This window comes from Schistocerca serialis, chromosome 2 (assembly GCF_023864345.2).
Source record: "Schistocerca serialis cubense isolate TAMUIC-IGC-003099 chromosome 2, iqSchSeri2.2, whole genome shotgun sequence".
Classification (NCBI taxonomy): Eukaryota; Metazoa; Arthropoda; class Insecta; order Orthoptera; family Acrididae; genus Schistocerca; species Schistocerca serialis.
Window position 1 is genome coordinate 281443032 of NC_064639.1, and position 12809 is coordinate 281455840.

The 12809-nt window shown below is 41.5% G+C and overlaps 1 protein-coding gene across 2 annotated transcripts in view; it reads left to right on the forward strand.

The window, feature by feature from the left end:
- The window catches only part of LOC126457045 (protein tramtrack, beta isoform-like), a 197830-nt gene that overhangs the window by 21701 nt on the left and 163320 nt on the right, over positions 1 to 12809 (forward strand). For both annotated transcript variants that reach the window (XM_050093033.1, XM_050093034.1), the window contains exon 3: positions 291 to 479. In XM_050093033.1, coding sequence (XP_049948990.1) covers positions 291 to 479 — 189 coding nt within the window. The remainder of the gene's footprint in view (positions 1 to 290; positions 480 to 12809) is intronic.

The window sequence follows — 12809 nt, forward strand, 5'->3', positions numbered from 1 at the left end:
GCTGTATTACATAGCTTTACAATTTCATTTCCCTTTGGTGTTGGAACAACTGTGTGTTAAGGGTATTAATAATTAAGATATTTGTAATAACTTTCAAAGAAATTGTTAATATTGTAGCACCACTTGACAGCAAGTAAATCTTTCCATGTATATGTTGATTTGTTGAATTTTTTGCTACACTGTTTGTTGATTTTATTTAATGTTGCCTTTAAGCTTTAACTTAATATTGATGAAATAAAAGTAGTTTAGTATTTCTAGCAAGACACTCATATTTCTTCATTACATTACAGACTAATCCGTGCCAGCATCCTGTAATTATTTTACAAGATGTTCATTTTTCTGAGTTGGAATCACTCCTGTCTTTCATGTATAAAGGCGAGGTCAACATAGAACAAGAAAATTTGCCAGCTTTGCTTAGAGCTGCAGAAACTCTTCAAATTCGTGGCCTATCTGGAGCTTCTGAACAAGTGAAGGAAAAGGTAAAAAAAGCAATAGAATGTTTTTGTGTTTGTCAGTTTCGTTGCACTTCACCCTGTGACTGTTATGTCTAACTTAAAGCTGTATTACATAGTTTTACAATTTTTTCTGATGTCTGAGCAGCTGTTTTCCTCTCTTCTCACTGAGATGCATGAACTAATTTGGAAAACACCACATTAGCAATTACTTGTGAGAGGAAAATTTCATTTAAATGATTACGTAACGAACAATGCAAAACTAAAAGGTTTTTAACAAAATAATGCAAAATCTGTGATCTGTAGTGAGATAATGGAAAATCAGCAGTCTTTAACAATATGTCACAGGAATCAGCATTTTCCCTGTTCCTGGATGGAAAAAAGAAAAAAAACCATAAATCTGAAGGTGTCAGTGACAATTGATAGCTGTTTAATGTAGAAATTGGGTATTGGCTTTTTTATCAGGACTGACTGTATTGCTTAACATAGGTTAAAGTAACAGCTCATTTCTGTCCCCTTCCTGCCTACCTTAGTGATTAAACAATATTGCATGCAGTAGCATTGTAGCATAGCCCATGCCGCATAAGAAGACAGAGGCCCTGTTTTCAGCAGTTGTGCACATCCTTATCCATTAACTGCTAGCAGCCAGTAAGATTCTGTTACAGCTGTACAGAGCAGCAGAGTTACAGGATGGCCACTTCTGGTTACAAAGTGGCGCATGCAAGGAGTTGTAGGACGGAATCTCTGGTGCTGTGGCAAGTGTGGAGTCAAGAATGCGTACCTAAATGAAAACATTCTTTGTTATTTAATGTTTCTTATACAGGTCAACGATTGTGACACAGGTGCTGACAGTAGCTGGTGGGCAGTGAGTGACGTACACAGTGTAACAGTGGCTACTGTCAATGGCGTCCTTGCTGACACAGGCCATTTGTCAGCTCTGCACCTCAGCAAGGCTTTGTAGTTGGGCTAGTGTGCACTGCACACTGCCCAAGGCAACTAACAAGAACCTTCAGGCATCTTGAGTTGAACGAAGGACCAGTGGAGACTGGCTGGAGTGTCAGACAATGATGTCCATTGGCTGGACTCATTTGGCAGATTCTGTTTGAAGCCCAGAGCCACCAGGGTTAGCTGATAGTTATAGATCTGTGGGTTCGCCTAGCTAGTGACACTGCGTGATGAAGCTGTTGTAGCTTAACTGCACAATTGACTACTAACTGGTGTGGAGACTGTGCCAGTCGAATGTTTTGTGCAGCAGGAATGCAACTACTGCCTGAACTGGGAGCATATATACTTGCTCTGGTCAGGTGTATTATGACAGGAAGCAGGCTCTCATCATATAGCCAGCTGTAGAAAAGCTACAATGTGTCCCAGATCACGTAAGAAACAGATTGACCGTCCTTACGGCGGAACAGGCAACTATAAAAATAGTTTTCCCATCGATTAACAGATGTCGCAGGCGACGCTACAATGCTAACTGACTGTCCATGTCGCGGAATTGGCAACGCTGTATCTTTGGTGACGTGAATGACGCTGATTTGTGTTCGGCTAGAGCGCTGCGCACGAAATGCATTCGTCCACACAGCTGACTGTAGCTCATGATCGGCTGTGGTTTTTCCCGAGTTTTCAATCGAAGAATGTAGATTAGCTCCTGTAATTATACAAACCAAGTTTATTTCTACTGTAGGGATATTTCTCACAATCATATGCGAAATGTAATAAATGAAAAGTAACACACAAACATTTCTCGCAAATTACTGTTTAAATGCAGACCGGATTGCAGTCGCATAGGTTTTACACTCGCCTTCCATGCCGTCTATTTCCTCTTTGTTATACAGCTCTTCTGATACGGATTATGGTGGTAAAAAAGATCTCCACGTGCAGGTTAACACTAGAAAGTTTTCAAAATCTTATCAGTGTCTTTGAAATATAATCAGTTAATTTACTGACAAATATAACACTGAGCAGTGGGTTTCGCATGCTGACATTACCGACATAATTATTTATTTTGCATAGAGTATCTATAGGGATTAGGTGAGTTATAACGACAATATATTTTTCACATTGAGACTGTAAATAAGTTTAAGAAACAGATTTTGCATCCTTTCTAAGTATTTTTGTAAGAGTTCTTAAGTATAATCACATTTTGCATATGATTACTGTTAGTTGTAAAGGAATATAATTTAATGTACGTACTTAACAACAATATCTTCGAAAAAAATTAATATTATGAAACTTTAAATATCGTGAGTAAAAAAATTCTGTGATGGTAAACATCTTAACTTTGCAGTCAGCGCATCTACTATTGTCACAAGCAGTACTGTTTTGCTCAGATTTAACACATTACTTCTTTCTAGTTAAATGCGGTAGAGTGATCAAGGAAAGGCAACGAAACTTATTTATGCAGCCTAACAGAGAATCTTTATTTGGTACTTAAATACAATATGAATAAACTACATATTTTTTTATAATTTTCAGTTTTGAGACAGTTCTACTACATTTTTAGTTCAGGATTTGTCGTCTACTCCTTTCACAGTTGATATACTCGCAGGCCCTCGGCATTACCACTCGATCCACTACCACTGTTATGTCAGAAGCAGCTGTACTTTACAGACGTCAAATGGTGGAGAGCTGCTCGCATTCGGACGATGTTGCCACATATTCCACAGAACGTAATGACATCTAGTGGTTGGTGCCACAAGTAAGGGTGTGACGCTGTTGCCGCCTGGTGTCCGTTCCCTGACAAGGGTTGCCTGCTAGACCAAGCGATCGGGCGATCTGTTTCTTACGTGATCTGGGATTGTGTGACAGCATGTAGCATTCTAGTCTACCACTAATGGTAGAACGCCATGTTGCAGGGTGCTGCATAGCACTGTTGCAGTGCCCAACTGCAAAATTACTTTGTCGCGTGGCTTGCATACCCCTTGGCTTGCTAAATCTGATGCCACAACAGTTTTGTTTCCAAGCATTTAGCTGCAGGTTACTGCTAGATGGAGACAATCTCTCTTCTGCAGGCTGGCCTATTGCCAATTTTCATGACTGTATAATTTCATCACAGAGCATCTAAATTATTCATTCAGCTGTCAATAATATTTTGTCGCAGAAGTGTAGCTGTGAATGTATCTGTGTAAACTGTGTAGTGTAATTTCTAAATATGAGGTTGGGGGGGGGGGGGGGGGGGAGGGAACTGGACTGAGAAGGCACTGCCATTTGTAGATGAGGTACAGAGTTCTCCCCGCTAGATGGGTAAGTAGATATCTTCACGAAAGAACTGTGCAGATGGTGTCAGTGTGTAGGTGAATGGGTGTCTCTTGACAGTTGACATGTTCTGCGTACAGAGTTGTTATGGCAGCTTTAAAAAAACTAAGAGAGTGTGTGAAACTTTGTTTCCCGCCTAAAAAATCGGCAGCAGAGACTTGCCAAATGCTTCAAGAGGCTATCCAGGAAGATGCTATAAGTTGCACACTAGTTTTTGACTGGTTTGGATGCTTTCAACGTGGTGAGATGTGTGTTGAAGACCAACTTCAGTCTGGATGCCCTGTGACATTATTAAATGAGGAAAACATTGAAAAAATCAACGAGGATCATCGTTTCATGATTAATCAAATTTCAACAGAGACGGGTGTGAGTTGATGCTCATGCCAGTGGATTTTTAATGAGGGTTTGCACATCAGAGATGTTTCCACTGAATTTGTTCCGCATCTTCTCAAACAGGAGCAAAAAACCTTGTGCATGAATTTGTGGCAGGGCTTGAAAACAGATTGAAAGTCATCCAAACTTTTTGAACGAATTCATTGCAGATGATAAGAGTTGGCCTTACATGTATAATTCAGAAACGAAGTGACCGTGAAGCCAGTGGGGGATTCCCAACTCTCCCAGACCGAAAACAGCAAGGCAAGTGAGGTTGAATGAGAAGACATTGTCTTTTTTTATGTTCTTATAACCGTACACTGGAAATTTGTGCCTCCTGGCCAGAGTTTGTTGTTTGTTGTTGTGGTCTTCAGTCCTGAGACTGGTTTGATGCAGCTCTCCATGCTACTCTATCCTGTGCAAGCTTTTTCATCTCCCAGTACCTACTGCAACCTACATCCTTCTGAATCTGCTTAGTGTATTCATCTCTTGGTCTCCCTCTACGATTTTTACCCTCCACGCTCCCCTCCAATACTAAATTGGTGATCCCTTGGTGCCTCAGAACATGTCCTACCAACCGATCCCTTCTTCTGGTCAAGTTGTGCCACAAACTTCTCTTCTCCCCAATCCTATTCAATACTTCCTCATTAGTTATGTGATCTACCCATCTAATCTTCAGCATTCTTCTGTAGCACCACATTTCGAAAGCTTCTATTCTCTTCTTGTCCAAACTATTTATCGTCCATGTTTCACTTCCATACATGGCTACACTCCATACGAATACTTTCAGAAATGACTTCCTGACACTTAAATCAATACTGGATGTTAACAAATTTCTCTTCTTCAGAAACGCTTTCCTTGCCATTGCCAGTCTACATTTTATATCCTCTCTACTTCGACCATCATCAGTTATTTTGCTCCCCAAATAGCAAAACTCCTTTACTACTTTAAGTGTCTCATTTCCTAATCTAATTCCCTCAGCATCACCCGACTTAATTAGACTACATTCCATTATCCTTGTTTTGCTTTTGTTGATGTTCATCTTATATCCTCCTTTCAAGACACTGTCCATTCCATTCAACTGCTCTTCCAAGTCCTTTGCTGTCTCTGACAGAATTACAATGTCATCGGCGAACCTCAAAGTTTTTATTTCTACTCCATGAATTTTAATACCTACTCCGAATTTTTCTTTTGTTTACTTTACTGCTTGCTCAATATACAGATTGAACAACATCGGGGAGAGGCTACAACCCTGTCTTACTCCCTTCCCAACCACTGCTTCCCTTTCATGTCCCTCGACTCTTATAACTGCCATCTGGTTTCTGTACAAATTGTAGATAGCCTTTCGCTCCCTGTATTTTACCCCTGCCACCTTTAGAATTTGAAAGAGAGTATTCCAGTCAACATTGTCAAAAGCTTTCTCTAAGTCTACAAATGCTAGAAATGTAGGTTTGCCTTTCCTTAATCTTTCTTCTAAGATAAGTCGTAAGGTCAGTATTGCCTCACGTGTTCCAGTGTTTCTACGGAATCCAAACTGATCTTCCCCGAGGTTGGCCAGAGTATTAACCAGTAATTTTATTTGGACGTTCTAATTGTCTACGAGAGGGTGTGGAGAGGAAACGCCCGGAACTTTGGCGATCAGGTGACTGGTTCATTCATTGCAACAGTGTCCCTGCACACACAACTGTATGAGTGACCCACTATTTTGCACCTCGGGGAGGGGGGCTCATAAATATGTTCGAGTGGCACTAATAAATGTGCTACGCTTTTCCCAGTGTGTGCTATGCTTTGATAACTCATGAGAATGCAGCCAGAAAGTCCATCCAGAACTCTGATACTCTTGACGGGTAGTCCTCGTCATTTTCAAGGCATGAGTTGTAAGATGCCTTAAAATGATAATTTGGGTTATGTTGTGTCGGCTACTGTGGGAATCAGCACTGACACAAATAAGGAAGGAGAGAAGCTGCAATGACCGGTGGCAGGAATCCAAAATGACCTGTAAATGACACTTCTGGATTAATAGGACTCTTTATTTCTAAAAATAAAAGAAACATAACTGAACTTTTTTTCCTGTGCCTTCTACATGCAAGTACTGTTACGCACTATTCCTACTCGCAGAATGCAGTCTAAATATTGTCTACCTATTACTATTGATGCTCTCAGAGTCTGCAACCAAACCGGGCTCGGCCAGTGATGGGTGGCTGGTTAAGTCAGCTTGACAGGGGACACTGAACTCTGTCTCTTCCTGGAGGTGTGGCACAGCCCGGTCTTTCCATTGATGCACGTGTCAGCGCCTTCTTGCTACCGTTTCACAGCATTGCACTGGTTGGTGTGCAGTCAGTGCTTTAGGACTGCACCCATTACCTGTCAGAAATATTGTTGGTTTTCGGCAGACGTACCAGGCAGTATTCCCTCAAGTTATTTGAAGAAGATGGTTAGTTGTTAGTTTGCTCCGTGGATCATAAATGTGGCCTCTCACTGTGAGGTGGCACAAACTAGTTTAACTCATAATGCCCTTTAACTCAAAATGCCCTTTGTCAGTGGAAAGTCTGACAGCATACAGACCATTAACATTATGCATTAATTTTTACTACCTGTGTTTTATGCACATTGATTTGAGCTTAACTACATTCAAATTCACCCACTCACATGCATTAAAAAATTATGCGTTTTTACAGTATTCAATGGAATGGATGGGTTTATAAGCAAATACTTGTATAATGATTCCAGTTTATGTTCGTAGTTAATTCTCAAAGATTTTTGTGGTCTTTAGTCCAAAGACTGGTTTGGTGCAGCTCTTCACACAAATCTATCATGTGTGAGCCTCTTCATCTCTGAATAATTACTGCATCTTACATCTGTTTGAGCCTACTGATTGTATTCTCTTGTTCCCATGTCTCTCTCTCTCTCTCTCTCTCTCTCTCTCTCTCTCTCTCTCTCTCTCACACACACACACACACACACACACACACACACACACCCCAAAACCATACTGAAAATTCCTTGAAGCCTCAAAATGTGGCCTATCGTCCAATCCCTTCTTTTAGTTATATTGTGCCTTCTCCCCAATTTGATTCAGTATCATTTCATTAGTTACATGATGTACCTATCTAATCTACAGCATTCTTCACTAGCACCACATTTCTAAAGTGTCTATTCTTATCTGAAATGCTTATCATCCTTGCTTTGCTTCCATACAGGGCTACGCTCCGGATAAACACCTTCAGAAAAGACTCCCAAAACTTAACGTTATATTAAATATTAACAAATTCATATTTTTCAGAAATGCTTTCCTTGCTGTAGCCAGATTGCATTTTGTATCCTCACTACTTTGGCCACCATCAGTTTGTTTGCTTTCCAAATAGCAAAACTCGTCTACTATCAGTCTCTCATTTTGCAATGTAACCCCCACAGCATCACTTGATTTAATTTGATGACATTCCATTCCACTTGTTTTACTTTTGTTAGTGCATATCTTATAACTTCTTTTCAAGACATATCCTTTCCATTCATCTGTTCTTCCAAGTCCCTTGTTGTTTCTGACAGGATTTTAGTATCATCAGTGAACTTCAAAGTTTTTATTTCTTGTCTGTGAACTTTAATTTCTTTTCAACATTTCTTGTTGATTTCATTTACTGTGTGCTCAGTGTACCGATTGGATAACACTAGGAAAAGACTGTCTTCTTTCTCAACTACTGTTTCCCTTCCGTGTCCTTTGACTCATAACTGCAGTCTAGTTTCTGTAAAAGCTGTACATCTACATGTACACTACATACAATGGCTGATCAACAAAGACTGAGACTGATTTTGTCATAGGCGTTTATTATTACACTTTAATGTTTACATGATATTTTTTAAAGTACTTCCCTCCTACTTGTATGCACTTTTTATAATTTCTCTGCCAGTCCTGAAACACGTGTTGCAACCATTCTGTGTTAGGTCCTTTAGCATTGCCTCACTTTCCATGAGCAATGCTTCAGAGTTTTCAAATTTAATGCCCTGAAGCTTTGCCTTTAGTGATGGGAGTTAAAAAGATCACAGGTTGCAAGGTTGGGACTGTAAAGCAGATGTAGTACACAGGTAATGTTGAATTAGCCAGAAACTGCATTACTTGATTTGTGATGTTAGGCCATGCTTTATTATAATGCAGCCACCACCCGGTCTGAGAAAGTTCTGCTTGTTTCCTTGCAAGGTGATTCTTCGGCTCAGCCAGTACTGAAGTGCAGTATGCTGTTGTAATAGTAGTGCCAGGCAGTGCTGCATGCTGGTAAATCATTTCGTGACGTACACTTGCTGCAGCTTTTTGTAAGTTCGGTGGCTGTATGGTTTAAATGAACACAGAATTTTATTACACCATACTGCTCGTCTCACGTCACCTAGATTGTTTGATATGCAAAATCCAAAGAACATCTACAAAAATAAAGTATTACTACAAACCTACCAAAGTGAGAATGCTGCCACCTGTGGACATTACACACAAAACCTGCTCTGTTCAAATATTCATGGTACAGAAAGGAAACTATCACAGAAGCTACAGGAAAAAGTCAACCTCAGTCTTTGTTGATCAGCCCTCATACATACTCTCCAAGCCACCATAGAGTGCATGGCAGAGGACACCATGTACCGCTACTAGTCATTTACTTTCCTGTTACAGTTGTAAGTAGAGTGCGGGAAAATGACTGTCTATAACCCTCTGTATGAGCCCATATTTCACTTATCAGAAATGATAGAATCATTCAAACAGCCTCAAGTGCCAGTTCTCTAAATTTCCTCAATAACGCCTTGTGAAAAGAGTGTCATTTTCCACGAGAGATTCCCATTTGGGTTCACAAAGCATGTCCATAATATCTGTGTTCTGATCAAACCTTCCAGTAACAAATCCAACAGCGTCCCTCTGAACTGCTTTATGTCTCCCTTTAATCCAATGTGGTGGGGACCCCAATCACTTGAGCAGTACTCAAGAATGAGCCACATTTGTTCTGTACTCCATCTCCTACATCGATGAACTACACATTCCCAAAATTTTCCCAATAAAACAATGTCAACCATTCGCCTTTGCCTGCTACCAACCATAAATGCTCATTCCATTTCATATTGCTTGCAACATTACGCCTAACTATTTAATCAGTGTGACTCTGTCCGGCTGTATTCGAATGTCACAGGGTTGTTGTCCTACTAATCTGCCTTAACTTACATTTTTCTACATTTAGAGCAAACTACCGTTCATTACAACAACTAGAAATTCTAAGTAATCTTGTATCCTCCTACAGTCAATCAACAATGACACCTTCCCATACACCATAATGTTATCAACAAAGAATCATAAATCGCTGCTCACACTGTCAAATCATTTATATAGACTGAGAATAAGAGCCATCCTATCACATTCCCCTGGAGCTCTTCTGATGATACTACTCATTCAGATGAAGACACACTGTCAGTGACAGTTCTGTTATGTAAGTAGTACTCGAGCTGCTCACACACACTATGTGATCAAAAGTATCCAGACACCCCCAAAGACATACATTTTTCATATTAAGTGCATTGTGCTGCCACATACTGCCAGGTACTTCATATTAGCGATCTCAGAGTTATTAGATATCACGAGAGAGCAGAATGGGGTGCTCCACGGAACTCACAGACTTTTATCCTGGTCAGGTAATTGGGTGTCATTTGTGTCATACATCTGTACACGAGATTTCCACACTCCTAAACATCTCTGGGTCCACTGTTACCAATGTGATAGTGGAGTGGAAATGTGAAGGGACACATACAGCACAAAAGCGTATGGGCCGACCTCGTTTGTTGACTGACAGAGACTGCCGACAGTTGAAGATGGTTGTAATGTGTAGTAGGCAGACATCTATCCAGACCATCACACAGGAATTCCAGACTACATCAGGATCTACTGCAAGTACTGTGTAAGTTAGGCCAGAGGTGAGAAAACTTGGATTTCATAGTCGAGCGGCTGCTCATAAGCCACACATCACGCTGGTAAATGCCAAATGATGCCTCGCTTATTGTGAGGAGCATAAACATTGGATGATTGAACAGTGGAAAAACGTGTGGAGTGATGAGTCACGGTACACTGTGTGGCGATCCGATGGCGGGGCGTGGGTATGACGAATGCCCGGTGAATTTCATCTGTCAGTGTGTGTTGTGCCAACAGTAAAATTCGGAGGCAATAGTGTTACGGTGTGGCCGTGTTTTTCGTGGAGGCTTGCACCCCTTGTTGTTTTGCATGGCACTACCACAGCACAGGCATACATTGATGTTTTAAGCACATTCTTGTTTCCCGCTGGTGAAGAGCAGTTCGGGGATGACGATTACGTCTTTCGACATGAACAAGCACCTGTTCATAATGCACGGCCTGTGGCATAGTGATTACGTGACAATAACATCTCTGTAACGGACTGGCGTGCACACAGTCGTGACCTGAATCCTATAGAACACATTTGGGATGTTTTGGAATGCTGACTTCATGCCAGGCCTCAACGATCGATATTGATACCTCTCCTCAGTGCAGCACTTCGTGAAGAATGGGCTGCCATTCCCCAAGAAACCTTCCAGCACCTGATTGAACATATACCTGCGACAGTAGAAGCCGTCATCAAGGCTAAAGGTGGGCCATCACCATATTGAATTCCAGCATTACCGATGGAGGGCGCGACGAACTTCTAAGTCTTTTTTAGTCAGGTGTCCAGATACTTTTGATCACATAGTTTATCAGGGATCATAATCTGTGTGCTCAGACCTTTGTCAACTGTCTGCAGTGGGTCACTGTGTCAAATGATTCCCAGAAATCTAGGAATATGGAATCTGCTTTTTGCCCTTCATCAGTGATTTGCAGGTCATCATATGAGAAAAGGGCAAGCTAAGTTTAGCAGAAACAATGCTTTCTGAATCTGTGGTGATTTGTTGATTGCGGCTTTTCTGCCCCAGGAAAATTTATTACACTCAAACACAGACTGCATTCAAGAATTGTGTGGAAAATCAGTTTTAAGGATATCTCTTTGTAATTATTTGGGTCCATTCCTTTATCTTTTTTATATACGAGGGCAGTTCAATAAGTAATGCAACACATTTTTTTTTCTCGGCCAATTTTGGTTGAAAAAACCGGAAATTTCTTGTGGAATATTTTCAAACATTCCCGCTTCGTCTCGTATAGTTTCATTGACTTCCGACAGGTGGCAGCGCTGTGCGGAGCTGTTAAAATGGCGTCTGTAACGGATGTGCGTTGCAAACAACGGGCAGTGATCGAGTTTCTTTTTGCGGAAAACCAGGGCATCTCAGATATTCATAGGCACTTGCAGAATATCTACGGTGATCTGGCAGTGGACAAAAGCACGGTGAGTCGTTGGGCAAAGCCTGTGTCATCATCGCCGCAAGGTTAAGCAAGACTGTCTGATCTCCCGCGTGCGGGCCGGCCGTGCACAGCTGTGACTCCTGCAATGGCGGAGCGTGCGAACACACTCGTTCGAGATGATCGACAGATCATCATCAAACAACTCAGTGCTCAACTTGACATCTCCGTTGGTAGTGCTGTCACAATTGTTCACCAGTTGGGATATTCAAAGGTTTGTTCCCGCTGGGTCCCTCGTTGCCTAACCGAACACCATAAAGAGCAAAGGAGAACCATCTGTGCGGAATTGCTTGCTCGTCATGTGGCTGAGGGTGACAATTTCTTGTCAAAGATTGTTACAGGCAATGAAACATGGGTTCACCACTTCGAACCTGAAACAAAACGGCAATCAATGGAGTGGCGCCACACCCACTCCCCTACCAAGAAAAAGTTTAAAGCCATACCCTCAGCCGGTAAAGTCATGGTTACAGTCTTCTGGGACGCTGAAGGGGTTATTCTGTTCGATGTCCTTCCCCATGGTCAAACGATCAACTCTGAAGTGTATTGTGCTACTCTTCAGAAATTGAAGAAACGACTTCAGCGCGTTTGTAGGCACAAAAATCTGAACGAACTTCTCCTTCTTCATGACAACGCAAGACCTCACACAAGTCTTCGCACCCGAGAGGAGCTCACAAAACTTCAGTGGACTGTTCTTCCTCATGCACCCTACAGCCCCGATCTCGCACCGTCAGATTTCCATATGTTTGGCCCAATGAAGGACGCAATCCGTGGGAGGCACTACGTGGATGATGAAGAAGTTATTGATGGAGTACGACGTTGGCTCCGACATTGACCAGTGGAATGGTACCGTGCAGGCATACAGGCCCTCATTTCAAGGTGGTGTAAGGCCGTAGCATTGAATGGAGATTACGTTGAAAAATAGTGTTGTGTAGCTAAAAGATTGGGGAATAACCTGGTGTATTTCAATGCTGAATAAAACAACCCCTGTTTCAGAAAAAAAATGTGTTACATTACTTATTGAACTGCCCTCGTACCTGAGTCAAGTGCACTTTTTCCAGTCGCTTGGGACTTTGTGTTGGGTGAGAGATTCATGATAAATGCAAGCTAAGCCAATGCCGCAGAGTACTATTTCTAAAACCGTTTTGAAATTCCATCTTCACCTGGTGTCTTATTTGTTTTCTACCCTGTCAGTTGCTTCTCTGTGCAGAAGTCTGTGCGAGAGTCAAATGACAGTAAGTTTATAGGAGCCTCCTACAGGAATGATTTGTTAAACAGGAAATTTAAAACTACAGCACTGCTTTTACTGTCACATATTGGCACCCCAAACAGGTCCACGAGTGACCGGATTGAAGCCTTCGACCTGTTTA